At 36.2% G+C, this 17,085-nt stretch overlaps 1 protein-coding gene across 7 annotated transcripts in view; it reads right to left on the bottom strand.

The window, feature by feature from the left end:
* The window catches only part of LOC129240221 (ecdysone-induced protein 74EF-like), a 175,096-nt gene that overhangs the window by 93,675 nt on the left and 64,336 nt on the right, over nucleotides 1-17,085 (bottom strand). For 5 of the 7 annotated variants that reach the window (XM_054875877.1, XM_054875875.1, XM_054875876.1 and 2 more), the window contains 3 exons: nucleotides 7,685-8,398; nucleotides 7,386-7,574; nucleotides 6,820-7,282 (listed from right to left, as the gene is read on the bottom strand). In XM_054875877.1, coding sequence (XP_054731852.1) covers nucleotides 6,820-7,282; nucleotides 7,386-7,574; nucleotides 7,685-7,771 — 739 coding nt within the window. In that variant the 5' untranslated portion in view covers nucleotides 7,772-8,398. Of the gene's footprint in view, nucleotides 1-6,819; nucleotides 7,283-7,385; nucleotides 7,575-7,684; nucleotides 8,399-12,675; nucleotides 12,776-17,085 lie in introns of those variants that run through there. The other 2 variants (XM_054875880.1, XM_054875882.1) reach the window with 2 other exon arrangements.

The following is a 17,085-nucleotide window of genomic DNA, read 5'->3' as shown; positions in this document are numbered from 1 at the left end:
TTGGTCGGTATCTCATGAATAGTTTATGCCAGCGGGACTGCGGAATCTTTATCTATTACCTTTCCTATGGCTAAGTTGTTATATGGCTTATACACTCATCGTTTAAACGTCTTCTATATTCGTTGTCACGAATGCATAAATCCACAAATATTCTGTGAAATCTTTTATTGGTATTTCTGGTTCCCAAGTAGGGATTTTTTTTTTTAATTTCAGAATTTTAACTCTTAGCATTAAAGTAGGAATCGAGATACGAGTACGCTTACTGTTTGTCTGATGATAGGAGATACTTCCTTCGTTCGTTTCCAAGCCCATGGGCTTCACTTCTTAATTCCGTTTAAAAATACTTAAGTAAAAGCATGCGCCCGTTGCCTGAGTGATTGTTCTGCAACTCGAGCTACATTATAATAAAGCAGACGGACGATAGTGAGTTACTACATCTCAAATCTCGTTTAGCATTAAAGGGATAGGATAGCTCCTTTTCTATTTTGAAGGAGCTGGTGATATTGCTTAACGTGATTTTACGGCTTTTAAATCGATAAGGAGATGCCGTATCTCTTTTTTCCCCTCAGATATTTTGCAAAATGAATGGTAAATGTATCGGGTATAAAGCTAAACAATAAGGCCCAAACCACACGAACTTTTTTATAAACTCTAATAAGTTTGGTTAAAAAATAAAAAGTCTGTGCGTGATATTTTGTAAACTTTTGAAAAGTTTTGCACGAAAATTTAAACTTTCATAATTCTTTATTTGACAATATGAAACCTAATTTACTTACTAAAATCTTACCTACGCCCCGATATTAATATATCGGTTTAAAGCTGTTTTTTCTAATATTATCTCGACAGAAATAATGTCTGTACTGCACCCCAGACACACCATAACTATGAGTACAAATAACTTCTTCCCATTTCTCAAATGGCTCCTTATAAAGGCCCACAAATGTTCACCGACATCAACCATCTCTTTTATCCCCTGATGGCAATGGACGCCAGCACGAATGACATTCAAAAAATACATACTTACAAATAACCATAGACTTCTTCGTTGTGTCGCAAAAACAGACACAAACAATTACACAAATTTCTATACACCAGAACTTTTTCATACGTAGGCATCTAGACACACGTTTGCGCAAGGTTCAACATTATTGTTTTTGTATTTTGCTGGCTGAAATTTCAAGTTCAAGGTTAAGCGACGCCCTGCCTACGGAAAACAGTAAAACATCCGTGCAATGATTCCTCATTTTTTTTACGTAGACATTTCTATATATCCTATAAGAAACAGCCCGAAAATCAAACGAACTGTAGCCCAGACAGCCTTTTATAGTTACATATCATATTTAAGCACAAAATATATTTATATGAATATGTACGTAATGTTGCGCTGCCGGTCTTTAATGCCTCCGAACGTCGGCGAACATTGTTGCCGCCGCCCACCGTTGGGTATATAGAAAGGACACAATTTCATGTTTAGGTTCTGCCTGTCTGACACACCCACACCAACAATGGCGGCACACACACTAAGCCATAAAATTTCAACGACAGACGCGTTAAAATCGAAAACAAACATCTAAGTGTGTTGATGTAGGGGTGGTTAAGTGGTATGAATGTATGTACAAAAAGAAAAATAAGCTGTGAACTTAGGGGTAACTTGCTACTTATAAAAGTAAAATAGCTAGATGGATATATATATCTTGCAAGTGTAGACACTGACACAGAAATACTCGTGCATTTCTTACCAGGCCATCAGCAGACGCAGTAAATAGCCCTTAAACTAAATCGGCTTATTAATATTAAAAGTCGTAAAATAAGCAGCAAAGCCTGCCACCCAATATCCCAATTCTTCCTCACGGCTATTTCAGCTGAGACAATCCATTTTATTTAGTTCATTTCAATGAACTCGTTTCTTAAACCCTCAACCAAGTTGGTGCCAATCAAAGCATCGCAGACAGCCCATGTCTGAAAAAATCCTCCCATCAACCAGACTATTTTTTTTTTATTATTCAATCGGTCGTCTGGTGAAAGTAAAATGAGCGCGGAAGAACATCACTTCATCACACTTTTGTACAAATTACGAGCTGTCGTCTCGAAGTTTCGTTCGTTTTACTTCATTCCAGTTATTTTTGTTTGCCCGAAAAAGTCGCACGCCCGTCTAGAGTTTTTCTTTCGGCAATACCATACGCGGAAAGAGGCAATATCCTTTTGACCTTGAACGTTCATTCTCACGCAGAGAATTTATTGACCCGACTTTGCTAGCGTTAGCAGACAAATTCCGAGTAGACATCAATATGAACCAACCACCTTACCAACTAAGCAGCCCATACTTTTTCCCCAAGCCGATAAGGATGTGCGTACATGTGTATGTATGTAAGAGGAAGAACAACACAAATATACAAATACAACAACAGGAATAACAAAAACTGGCGAAAAATGAATACGAGAATACTAACACAAAATGCAACTGGAATTTTCGTGTATGAGTATACGAGTATGTTCTCCTAAATGGACGCAGACATGAATATGTATGCGTGTGCGTCCTCATTCAGTCTCCTTTGTTCTTGTATCGTTTGCTTTAAGTCTGAACTTTGGTTTGCATGCATCTGCACTGGGCTGTGAGGGACAGTTATGAGACTCATGGTATCCGGCTGTCGTCGCTGCTGTTATTGCTATTTGGTAAGATAACCGAAGCATAGGCACCAACACAACCAACATTCATAGCTGTAACACCTACTTTACAGCCTGCGGTATCGGGATCTAGTTGCGTTGCTCTCCTATTTGAGTTTTTTGTTCCCAGTTGTGAAAAGTGTCTGCGTATTGTAGTTGTAATGCAGGGTAGGTGGAATTTAGGGTTTGGTATTAAATTATATTATTATAAGTTCTGGCGGCCGCCGTAATCGAATGGGTTTGGTGCGGGAATATCATTTGATTGATCCCAGGTTCGATGCTTACTGTGACATGAAACAACAAATGATGAGAAATCGGCGGGCAATGGCAATCGTTCAAGTTCATTTCTGTCGTGAAAAAACTTCTCTCAAAAATTATCTGCCGTTCGGAGGTGGCGTTAAACTGTAATGGTTTCCATTTACAGGGCAACATCAAAACTCATCTCAGCCATGCACCTACCAAAGGATGCTCGTCAATTATGTACATATGTATAACATATGTATATGTATTTATACATACTATGAGTTCTGAGCTGTTTTAAGGCTCTTTAGGAGTATCATATAAATACGATATTTATATACACACAAACATATATTTTATTGGCGGCAGTATTTTCACCCAAGAGAAAGTTTCATGAACTTGTATTACACACAGTTTAACAAACTCTGTTCATTTTCAAGGTCATACACAGTCTGATGTTAACTCACAACTAAATTTTGGTAAGGGGAGGTAAATGAGCAACCTTGAAAATTGAATAATGTATTATATAAATCAGCTTTTCGTACCACATCCAAAACGTGGCAATAACTATTTATATGAACAATGAATTTTAATTATACGCATGTGGTTTTATATCCTCAGAAGATCCAACCCTTTCACTGTGGACCAACGTTATCATGCGTCTCCGTTAGGCAGTGTCATGTAATAATACCTACCACTGAATCAAAAGAGACACGGTCAAGTTAGATTAGAGATGTAGCTCCGAAGTTTTCATGAGGGTATAGAACTGTTAACGTTATGGGAAATGTTTATTGACTGCAGGCGGATTGTCTTCTTTGTCATCTAATTCCCAAGTGTATCTATGAAGGTTTCCAGATACTGCTTCGGTGGCACACTTCACATTCAGCCTGTTTAAGGAGTATCCTTTGTTATTTCAGTGAGGGCTCTTCTGAGTAAATTCTGCTAACAACCTTATTGTTTAGCTTTGAGCCATAGGCTAAGATGGCAGTACAGTAGAGTTTTCTCATTCCCTCTTAAGATTGTAATTGCATCTTACATAATTTCGTTGCACTTTGCTAGGGGTTTCCATATAAATTTACCCACAGAATATTTAGTAGACATTCTAAACCCTTATACGTTATAATAAATTAAATGAAATTATGTTGGAACGTTTCTTAGGGACGTTTTGTAATGTAACCAAAAAAGTGATTATTCGGGGAGCTAATAAGGCATTTTAACTCTTCTCGTACTTTCAACTATCTGACAAAGATAAACTTTATAGAGATACACAATTCACAATTTCAAGGCTGGTAATTCTCGTGTTCATGTTTTCCTTCCGATTTACTCCCGATTGTGAAGCCTTAAGCTTCTCATGCGGTGCTGCACCTTTTTTGTGCCACTGTAATACAACAATTCTGGGATTTCTTTCTGTGAACGTTGTCTCAATGGACCGATCGCCTTTAGTTGACTCTCTCTGTACATATAGACAAATTCTAAGTTCCAACAAAAAGGAGCGTGATAATGATGTCTTATTGGGCCAGGTTGAATCGTGAAATGATGGACCTGACTTTATTTCTTAAAGATTGTTCAAATATATAGCAATAATGTGTATAATAATGCCAATGAAGACGATACAAATTTTGCTTGATATTGGAGGCCACCGTAGCCGAATGGGTTGGTACGAGATCACCAAAATAAAGAAAAAGATTTTTCTAGTACCGGTCGCCCCTCGGAAAGCAATGGCAAACCTCCCAGTGTATTTCTGCCATGAAAAAACTTATCATAAAAAATATCTGCCGTTCGGAGTCGGCTTGAAACTGTAAATTTTCGAAGACGCTGAGGCATAATTGAGGTTCTATGCCATTAATGCGCTGAATTATCTCATCCTTTAGCTCTTGAATTGTTGCTGGCTTATCGAAATACACCTTTTCTTTCAAATAACCCCAAGGAGAGAAGTCCAACGGTGTCAAATCACATGATCTTGGTTCGACCATCAAATTTTTCACGTAAAAGAGCCATTGTTTCGTTAGCTGTGTGACAAGTGGCACCGTCCTGTTGAAGCCACACATCGTCCACATCCATATCTTCCAATTCGGGCCATAAAAAGTTCGTTATCATCTGACGATAGCGAACACTATTCACAGTAACTGCCTGACCGGCTTCAATTTGGAAAAAATACAGCCCAATGATGCCGCCGGCCCATAAACCGCGCCAAACAGTCACTCTTTGTGGGTGCATTGGTTTCGGCAATCACTCTTGGATTTGCCCAAATGCGGCAATTCTGCTTATTGACGAATCAGCTGAAGTGAAAATGCTCCTCATCACTGAAGATGATTTTCTTCGAAAATTAGTCATTCACTTTTGCCATTTCCTGCCACCATTCTGACCATTGACGAGGCTTGAAATGGTCAAGAAGCTTTAGTTCTTGACTCAATTGCACCTTGTACGAGTGTAAATGCAAGTCTTTATGCATAATGTTCATCAACGACGAGCGTGAGAAGTGCAATTGTTGGTCACGAGTTGAGGTGGACGGCTCTTTAACCACACTATCGCGAACAGCAGCAATATTTTCTGCAGTACGAGCTGTAAAGAGCATGCACTGGTGTTTTCACATCTCCTAGAAACCCGGGTTGCTCAAACTTTTGCACAATTTTTCCGATTGTACGCACATTTGAACGATTAAATTGACCGAAAAAATCTCGAAGTGCGCGATATGCATTTTGATTTGAACGCCCGTTTTCATAATAAGCCTGAATAACTTTAACGCGTTGCTCGATTGTGTATCTTTCCATGGTTCAAATTGACTTAGTCTAAAATTAAATGTCAAATGAAATGCAGAAAAAAACTTGACGTTTAGGTGTGGTTTACATTCAACATCGGCCCTTAAAATTTAACCACCCTTTACCCTTAACCTCAGCTCGTCATGAACTTCCTTGGGCAAACTGACTATGACGAGTTGCACTCGCCAGCAATTATTGAGGATTGATGCTTTTTATGAGAAAAGTATATCGAATCTACTACTTTGATATATTTGTGTGCATGCTTCTAGGAACCGTTAGAATGTAATTTGTATAAATCTATCCAGCCAGTATCGCGCAAAGTAAATGAACGACACGACATACTAATGAAGTGCAATAGCGGTTATTTTACTAGTGAAATCGGTCTATCGAAGTTATTATATGTTTTCTGAGGGGAGTATAATAAATATACTTATGTATAGATCTGGGGTGTAGGAATATTACCTGATATGTCTAAAGCCGTGGTAGATTTTTTATGCGACAGTGGTAATCATGGTGAACAGATTTTAAGAGGTGTACTACCTAGCAGACCGTTATTCGGCTCTGAGCGACTTTGACGACGTCATTCTATATGTGTTTCACTAGGCTAAGGCTAAAGTTTGTGAAACACAAAACGCTTGACGTAGAATCCAAAGTTCCCCTCAATTTTTGTTTTTATCACCATACCTAACGAGCAACTATTCGAAAACGTGTGCAACGAAAGTATTCAGTTCAGTGAAACCGAACTTGTAGACAATATTCCTAATATAATATATTTTCGGAAGAGTGGAGTTGGGAGGAGAAGGATAATATGCCAAAAATACACAAATTTACAGAATTTCCGGCAGTAAATGCTGCAGTTCTTCAAATAAAGAAATCCTTAATTTATCTTTTATTTTCCTCCACCAACCGAGACTGCTCAAGGTGGGAAGCAAGCGGTTGAAAATATCTGACTTTAAAGTTTTTAAAAATAAATACATACACATACATATATGCTTGTGCGCGTAGGAAATTTTTTAAATTGTGGTCTTTAAACATGCTTTCCAGTATTTATTTAAAGTTTTTATTACTCAAAAATGTTTCTGATTCCGTGCAGAAACATTAATATGTAGACAAATGTCTTTGAAAACATGGTAATCCTATAATTTCTTGTACTTACCATCGAAGTCTGTCGTCTTCGCCGTCGCACTGTTGCTGATATCTGTGTTGAGTATACTTTTAGCGAGTAATTTTTCAGCTAGCAGTGGGTTAGAGGCAATTAAAAAACGTCGTGCATTTGTTTCATGCGCATGCTCCACGCTGTCATTGCTGCTACTTATATAAGAATTACCGCCTCTTACGCCTTCCTCTCGGACAATATTTCCACTCGAGGTTGTTTTTTGACTTTGGTTTATTGGTTTCGCAGTGAGCGATTCGCAGTGTGAGGTTAGTGCTAGCAAGGTGGACTCGGCGGCACCTTCTATCGTTATACCAACGTCCCCACCACCTGCTGATCCATTGGTATTTGCGCAAGCAGGACTAAGTACACCGGAAGCGACAACAGCGGCAGCTTCCAATGGCACAAAGCTATCACTAGTTGTTACGCCCGCCACTTGTTCGCCTATGCTGTTGTTGTTCTCCTCCTTAAGTTAATTTGCAAAGAGATGAAGAGGAATTGAAATAAAAGAGGGATTGGGGGAAAATTATACGTTAAGCTGATTTCAATTAACTAAAATTGCTATTTACTTTAACCTCAACTGTTGCCAGATCAGACAGCAAACTCTCAATCTCGAAGTTGCTTTCAGACAATTGGCGAAATAGTTCGTCGGAAGACTCATTACAAAGCGGTTCTAGGGAATTGAGCTCCGTGTTGCGTTCATCCAGTTGCGTCGACTCGTTTACATTCTCATTGTTGTTACTAGTGGCGGCTTCCTCCTTAAACAGCGGAAGTAACACAAAAAAGTGGAAAAACATAATAATGCAATGCAAAAACCTACGTTATCGACGACTTAAGTGTTGCCTACTTTTAGGCAGCATATACTTACTTGCATGCATGGTGCAATATCTAAGCCACCAACCATACGACCATCATTATCCGGACACCAAAGGAGTGCGTCATCGATAAATGGCATTGCCGATAAGGCAGAGCCACTGCAAACTTCCGCCAGTGCCAGTGTGTGTTTGTGTGGCACTTTCGTTGAAATATTTCCCACTGTGAATAATGCAGTGCTGTAACTGGCTTCACTCAACCGTATTAACGTTAGGGCAGTGCTGGTATATGTCTCGGATAAACGATCTTAGCGGCTTAGAAAGTTACGATATTTTGGTGTACGTTATACTCCTTTCCTCTTATTAATTCTATATTATTCTTTACTAAAGCACTTATTGTTTTTGATGAAATTTCCTTTTTTGTATGTAGAATTTGGAGGCACTTTACTTACGACGGAATTTATTGTATTTATATCAGGCTAATCACTACTTTGTTTGCTTACTTCAATAAAAATTTTTCTTTGTACAAAAAGTCCGTAATGTACATATAACTATTAAAAAATTTTGGACGAATATAGTTTCCGATAAATTGTAAATAGTGTATATAATAGTAAAAATCGAAAATATTTCTAATATCACGGCATTGGGTTTCTTTAAAAATTGTGGTTTTTTCGTCTTTGATTTTATATTTCGAAACTTATCTAATTTACCGAATGCTTATAAGATCAGGTTTTTGGAACAGCAATTGGTGATATAAAACGCCAGATATTCTGAAATGAGATATACAGAAAAAATGCTTAGTGTGGGTATTTAAAAAATAAGTACTAAAATGGAGAATTATAAGCACACAATGTATGAGAAAGAAAAGAACACACTTAATTATTTTACGTGCGGATATGGGTTTCGTTTAAATTTGACGTATTTTTCCTCAATTATGAAAATTGTAGAAAAAGATGTTTTGCTGAAAATTTAAAATGTGGGACTGATGTGGTGAATACAATTACAATGATTGAGGAATATCTTGTCCTGCCACAACACCTAGCATCTCTCTAACATACATATTTTATTTTCAATATGAAACCGTTTGCTAGTTCAGTTAGTATTTTGTAATTTTACTCAAAAATAATAATAATTATTTAATTTTCATTTCTTACTTAAGGGGTAACACCACTGTAGAAATTTCAAAAAATTGATTTTTTTTTATAAGCTTAAAAAATTCGTTGAACCTTTTAAAATACAGAACAAGAAGTTTTATACGTTACCGAAGTCTATTTCATAAATATTTTAAGCTTTTAACCAAGCGTTAGTGACTGCTACCTAACGACTTCTCCAAATTTCAAAACTTTAAACGCGTTTTTCTCAAAACACGTTTTCTGAAATTGGCACGCTGCATAACTCAAACAATTTTAAATATTTTTAATCAGGTTTTTCACTACGTCTGTATAATAACCTTCTTAAGAGAAGAGCGTAGGGGATTTTCGATAGATTAATTTAAACGATTGTTATAATTGTTTAAGTGCCGTTTTTTTAGTCCAAAATATAGTTTTTTCCTTCAAATGCTTGCTAATTCCACAAAAATAAATATTTTTTAAATCCCCTACGTGTTTCTCTAGCTATTCTTATCTAGATTAAGAAAAAAAATGTTTCTTTGTTCCAGATTAAAATTTGCACCCTCTGTGCTGCGTGCCGCGGAGCTCCTTCAAGAGAAACCACATTACAAAAATGAATCCAATGCCGCCATTTTGTAAAATTTTTCGATCAAACTTTGTACTTTTGTATTTTAGTATATAAGTAATAACTTCCCAAATCAGAGTGATTGTTTCCCCTTTCCTTCTATACAAAAAAATTCTTTAAAAATCGTGTTTATTTTACGCGTGTACAGTGGTGTTACCCCTTAAAAATAACTCTTTGCTCAAGTCTAGACAAAACGATTTAAGTTCAAACATTTCAGAAACACAGTAGAAACTCGATACTTGCGACACAATATTTTTTTTTCATTGTGTACTCAGTACTCGCGATATTAGAAACTTTTTCCTCGGTACTTAAAACATTTTTTTTTTGTCTTTCTCTTTTGCTATTTTTACGTTGTAGTTTTGAGAATAAAGCTCGGGGAAGTACCGTCGATGCCTTTCCGACATAAAAAATGTACTATCTGTTGTCTACAAAGGAAATAAAAGTGCTTGAATGGCCTTTGCTTTGTTTGAAGAATAATTTCACAAAACAATTTTTCCAGAGGTTTGTTCATTTTTTGCTCAAATAAACAGATAAAAGAGTTCCTTTTCCTGTAAAAACAAAGACGGCGATCTGGTGACTGACATACAGAGTATACTTAAATTATGGAGGGAACACTTTTCGAACCTGTTAAATAGTGACAGCTGCGCATGTCACAGAGAATGTGAAGAGCCTGATACCCCAATCGTTGACGACGGCATTGTCGTTCCGCTACCCGACCATGACGAGGTGAGAATGGCGATAACGCGGCTAAAGTACAACAAAGCCTTGGGAGCCGACGGACTGCCGGCTGAGCTATTCAAACATGGCGGCGAGGAGCTAGAAGGTGCATGCATCAGCTTCTATGAAAAATATGGTCGGATGCAAGCATGCCTGCCAATTGGAATTTAAGTGTGCTCTGCCCAATCCATAGGTAGGGCGATCCTGCAATCTGTTCCAATTACCGCGGGATTAGTCTTCTAAATATCGCCTATAGGGTTCTATGCCGCGATGTCTCAGTTTGGTATCTCTGAAAAACTAATACGGCTATGCAAAATGACGTTGCTGAATACCAACCCAGCCGTTTGATACCAAAGAGTTTTCAAATAGGGTGACTCGATGTCGTGTGACTTCTTAACCTGCAGAACTTAAGCGTTCAGGCATTAACAACCGCGCTATTAGTTCTGCTTTTTCCAAACTGGATAAAGAGGTAAAGGGTAGGGTGATGAACGAGGACAAAACGAAGCACCTCCTGTCATCAAACAAACAGTCGGCGCACTCGCGTATCGGCACCCACGGCACTGTTGACAGTTATGATTTCAAGGTTGTAAAAGACTTCGTTTATTTAGGAACCAGCACTAATACCTATAACAATGTCAGCCTGGAAATCCAACGTAGATTCTCTCTTGCCAACAAGTGCTACTTTGGACTAAGTAGGCAATTGAGTAGTAAAGTTCTCTCTCATCGAACAAAACTAACACTCTACAAGGCTCTTATCATGCCCGTCCGGACGATGACAATATCCAATGAATCGACACTTGAAGTGTTTGAGAGAAAGATTCTGCGCAAGATTTTTAGACCTTTGCACGTTGGCAACGGCGAATATCGCAAGCGATCGAACGATGAGCTGTATGATCTTTACGACGACATAATCATAGGGCAGCGTATAAAGATCCAGCGGCTATGCTGGCTGGGTCATGTCATTCGAATGGATACAAATGCTCCGGCTCTGAAAGTATTCGATGCCTCCTCTGCGTTGGGAAGATCCAAATCGGCCAAATATTGGTAATGCGCTTTCCATCCATACGCACGGCTCTAATACAGCGCATGGATCAAAACGTTATAAGACTTACTAAAACGGTAAAGGAACTAATGACGTGATGCTAAGTACGAATAAAATTACATCGGAGGAGACAATATAAGCAATTAATATAATAAAAACAAATAAACTTCGATTGCTATAAGTAAAAAAAACTATTTTAATTTGTATGGAGAAAAACTTCAGTAACCTGCATCGAGCCAAGTTTTCATTACGTGCAAGAATCGAGTTTCTACTGTACTTTAAAATACATTTAAAATAAATGAAATTAAGGAAATAATCTTTAGTCACGGACAAAAAAAAACTATTGTAAAATTAAAAAGTAATCAATAGAGTAAAAATCCAAATATAATCACTATTTCCGAAGGATTTGGATGTAACCTGAATCAAATGGCTTCAACGGTTTTTAAATATGCATTTGGAGCCCGCGTGCGCCTGTTTTATAGGAAGCTTCTGCGTGGTGTACAACCTCAACAATGTGCTTCATTTTTAGTTCAAGGAAGAGAAATCATTAAAAACTAAATTATCAGTGGTTGGCATGCAACCAGCTTTATTTGTATCTTTATCCGTCTCTCTCTCTCTATATTTGTCTCTATTTATATCATGTTCTTTATCCTTATCTTCATCTTTCTTCTTATGCCCATCTTAATATATTTCTTTACATGTTTCTCCTCATGACTATTTTTATCTTTAGTCTTTTCCGTATATATCTCTTGGCCTTATTTGTATTAAGTATATTATTTCAATTTGCCTGCTTTTTTTTCATCTACATGTGCATAATATTAAATTTTACCTTCATCCTCGTATTATTTTTAAACAGAACTGGGCGATAGAGACTACGATTACTAAGAAAAAACTTTAACTAAGAAATTCCAATTACAATTAAAGCAATCATTTATCGAACAACTTCGATTACGATTACAGTCATTGTACAATAATTTTGAAAAAGTCGAAAGCTCATCCGATGAAGGATTTCTTTAATTCTTGTCCAATCTTTTTACTTATTACTGTAATCGTTGGAAAGCACTGCTTTTATATTTACTTTATAAAGTAGATTTTACTGACTAAAAATAATTTTTCAGCTCTTTATTTTATATCTAAAATAATTTCATAATTTCATATCTAAAATAAATTATAAAATTTCAATATAGATTTCCAAAGCATTGCCATTACAAAATACAAATTTCCATACAAGTAACAAACACAAAAAATTCGGTTGTCCGGTGGTAAAAACTATTATTAATAATAATAAAATTATAAAAACTTATTATATAAAAACTTAATAATAAATCTGTAGAAAAGTCCGGTGGTAAAAACTATTATTAATAATAAAATTTAAAAAAAACTTATAAAAAATTAATAATAAATCTGCAGAAAAGTTGGGCTCTTCGGGAAATATACCTATTAACAATTTTAACGATTGTAGTAAAAAACTTGTGAGGTTTTCTCAGAAAAATTCATTACAAAAAACTGTAATTGAAAAAATTTAATTTTAAACATCGAAGACTTTAAGCTTACGATTACTATAATTTCAATTCGAATTTTTACAAAAATCAGCTCCACGGTAGCATTAATGATTATCGAGTAGCCAATTCGTCCTCAGAGAGTATGGTGCTGCTGAAAACACCACTTCGGTCAACGGTGAGCGATACAGAGACATGATAAACCATTTTTTCTGGCTGAATATTAAAGACTTGGAGTAAGTCGGTCTTTGGTTTTAGCGATTGGAGTTTAGATTTGACGCCGTTAGACTTCTTTATGTGAGGTGCCTTAGATGACTGATGTTAAGCGAACAATCCATTAACGATTCAGGCTACTAAGGCGAATATCGAGCAAGCCATTTGTGAGCTAGAACCAGAAACCGCCACCAAGCGAACAACATGAATGAAATCGTGTTCTATAAATAACAAACACAGAGTAAACGTAAAAATTGATTTTTGCTGATTTTTTCTAATTAAAAAAAAAAAAAACTAGACTGATTAACTAAATAGGACTACTGTAATTTTACAAAATAGTTAATTAAGCGAGTATAGGTTAATTGGATCTCTAGATAACTAAACGAAAATATTGCAATTTTATATGTTCAATTATTGTAAATATTAGGACGAGTAAAAAGTTCTGACCATTTTCCGCTAGATATCCGTACGTAACGTTTCAAAACAGTTTTGATAGTTTTGTACTTGGTGAAGCCAGTGGTGAACTACAGTGTTCCAAAATGGAGGTAATAAATATTGTATATGTATATTTTTGGGTGTTTGGCCGAGCTCTTTGTCCAATTCGTGGCGTGCGTCTTGATGTTGTTCCATAAACGGAGGGGCCTACAGTTTTAGGTCGACTCCGAATGGCAGATATTTTTTTATGAGGAGCTTTTTAATGGCAAAAATACCCTCGGAGATTTCCTACTGCCTGTCGAGGTTCGACCGCTATTAGAAAAAATGTTTTCCTATCATTTTGGTATTTCATGCGGGAGATTTGAACCTACGCACTCAATAATACCATTATCACGCGTCAAGCTATTCGATTACCGCAAAGGAGATAAACTAAGAGAAAATTCGATAAATTTTTCAGTAAAACAAAAAAAAAACAAAGTTCTAGTCATAAGGACTTCGAAGATGAGGCGCGCTCTTTTAGGCCAACCGTAACGATAACAAGAGCTATCCAGACCGAGCTTTATATACCCGCGAACATTTGAATCAGATTTTATTCAGGGTGGTTGTTAATTTTTGGAATCAAAAAAATTCATACGCAATGTCCATCAGACGGATGGAAATTTAGATTAAACATATAAACAGTCGCGTCGTTTTTATTGGATCTCAGTAATATTATATTTAAGTAAAAAAAACGAGCGTGGCACTGACTAATTTTCAACATTCTGCTTTCGTCGTATTTCTGTTTTTGGGTTTATTATTTCTACCAAATTTCAGTAATTTTGCGTAATTTATAACAGACACAACACGTTTTTGCATTTTAGAAAACTACCAAGGGGCTCAAACATTCCAGAGGGCTTTTGCAGAGAGCCGAGAAGTCGTGGAAGATTTGCCCAGATCTGATCGCCTATCAACGTCTTCAATGGATGAAAACGTCGATAAAATCAAAGAAATGGTGCTGGAAAACCATCATTTACCATAAATTTGAGGGAGGTCGCTCGTGACCTTAGCGTGTTTCACGAATCAATTCGCAACACTTTACACAATCAATTGGGCATGAGACACATGGCTGCTCGACTCGATAAAAGAGAGTTGAATTTCTTTCAAAAAATTCATCGGAAGAAGGTGGCTGAAGATATGCTTGAGTAAATGAATTTTGATCCCGTCTATCCAGCGCATCATAACAGGTGATGAGGCTTTCCACATGAGCCGAAACCCAAAAAACCGCGTCAAAATCGGTCAGAAGTGAAAGACATGCTACTCGTTTTCTTTGATTATCATGGTGTTGTGCACTCAGAATTGAAGAGATTTCTGTAAATTTTGGTAATAAGTTATTTCATTATTTTTATCATCTCACATCCCACTGAGGGGAAATATCAATATTTCCGTTTCATATTTGAAGTGTTCATATTTATTTAAAAACCATTTTAATCAATTTAGTTAATGTGTTAATGTTATTAATGAAGGTAAAATTCGTATAAAAAAACCGAGGCCATTTATTTGATCAACAGTCTGCACATGCCAGCAATACATACTATAGGAGCTTTCATAAATAAACGCGATTTTGAGTAATTGGCATGAAAGCATTTTTTAATATTTAAGCAAAGATGAAATCTAGCGCACCACGATTCAAGACTGTCAATCTCAGCTTAAAGATTCAACATATCATCCGTGGAATTTATCAACGAGTAAGTATTCAAGTCATAACAGAAACTGAGTATTTAAAAATCTCGAAATAATTTTATTAACGAAACGGAGCAATCTAGAATACTGTCCTGAGGGACGATGAACATTGCACGTAAGTGTTCAGATGAAACGCCGTCAATAGAGGCAACACACCACCTATTGCTTAAGTACGACTTCCAATCCACAAAAAAAAAAAAAAATAGAGTGAAACCTAGATAAGCCAGTTTATGAGTCAGTACCTTATGAGAGACTATCGAATGCTCTGTAGAAATCTGTGTAGATGCAGTCAACTTGACATCTAGAAGAGAACGCTGAGATACAGTATTCACTAAAAACTTCAAGGTTCGAAACTGAAGAACACGCCGTGACAAAACCATGTTGGTTAGATGAAATTAAACTTTTAATGGAGAAATAAATCTTAATCTTAACTACGCTTTCGAATAACTTAGAAACATTAGAGAGTTTCGATATAAGCCTGTAATTGCATACGTCACTCTTGTTTCCACATTTGTATGAGTAAATACTCTGTGACATATTGAATAGTATTTCTAGAGGTACAACTAGCGCATGGCAGCATTTTAACAAAACGGCCGATATACCGTCAACGTCTGCCTTAGAGGAGTGTTTTAGTTTAAATATAGCAAAAGAGATATCATCAACTGAAGTGAACATTGACCCAAAAAGAAGCATAGAATTACTATCAGGTGAAGAGTCAAAATGAGGAACATCATCATCACACACAAAATTGCATTTGAAAAGGTCTGCGAACAGATTAGCAGCAGCACTGGATGTGCTTACAAATTCGTTATTGAAAAACGTCTTAGGTTTGGACGTCTTTATACTTGATTCAAAATTAGCGATATAGTTTCCGTAAAAGAACAGTTGAATTCCTTCATATAATGCTGGTATTTATCATATGAGGACTGGCTATTGGTCTGAAAATTTTTTTGCTAAACTTGTTCCGTAGATTTTTAAATTTATTTAATTATCACTCAGGAAATTAAGATCTTATATTTTATCGAGCTTGTTCGCAATATTATTGATTCGTATTAGATTTAAACTTAAGATATTGTCTATAAGATATGCTTCGAAAAACTTAGATAAGTTGGTAGGCATGAGACCCGAGGAACAATAAGCATGAGACCAATTAATATCGCTAAGAGTAAAATCTCCTAGAATACATTTTTGATTTTTATCCATCTTATTAAGTACAAAATATGTACAATAATATTACCAATATGGGATTTATAAAGATTTTCTGAACTATTAGGTATGATAGTATTTACGATGAAATTATAAATAATGATCCGTAATGCGCAGACTCACGTACTCTGTCACGAAACTGGTCAAGTAACTTAAAGTATCATCATTATCGAGCGCTATTAAAGATACATTATTCACGTATTTGCGTTAAACAGCAATAAGTACACCGCCACTTCTCGTATGCCAAGTTTTAATTGCATCGCTGTCCTTGCGAAAAACAACGAGCCGATTCGTGTCAAATAATTCCGCGTCAAAAAAGTTAGAGGTCAACCAAGTTTTGATGATGAAAGAAAATCGTACTCCAGTTTAGAACTCAGGGCTCTTATAGCATTCGATTTTGTCCTAATGCCAGATGAATTTTGAAAATATATTTTAAGTTGGTTATTGACTGATTTCGTATTGCTATTGGCAACTATGGGTCCTATTGTTGTTTGTCGTCTCATATTTATCAATATAACTTGGACAACTTAACTTTTATTGTTAATAATTCTAAGGAATGTGGAATGAAGTGTTAATGATACGCTTTCTTAGAGGTGGGCAATTATATACGCAGTCACTGACACCTATTTGATACAAAAATGATGTTTTGTAAATTCACTCATTTTGTGTATTCCACTCATTTTATTGTAAAGCAAAAAAAATAAAAATAAAAATAAAAAAAACATGCAGAGAATTCACGCCGCAGCTTAAATGTTACAGTTAAAAAAGAGCAACTATACTTTATTTTCATTACAGCTTGAAGTCTACGTGGCATGGAGCCAACCCATTTTTTTTATGTATTCTGGACTAATTTGCTTCCACTCTTCAAGTATGTTTTCTTATATTTATCTTC

The sequence above is a fragment of the Anastrepha obliqua genome, chromosome 3, assembly GCF_027943255.1.
Source record: "Anastrepha obliqua isolate idAnaObli1 chromosome 3, idAnaObli1_1.0, whole genome shotgun sequence".
NCBI lineage: Eukaryota > Metazoa > Arthropoda > Insecta > Diptera > Tephritidae > Anastrepha > Anastrepha obliqua.
Note: the sequence above shows the minus strand (reverse complement) of the source record. Positions and strands in the feature narration are given on the sequence as shown.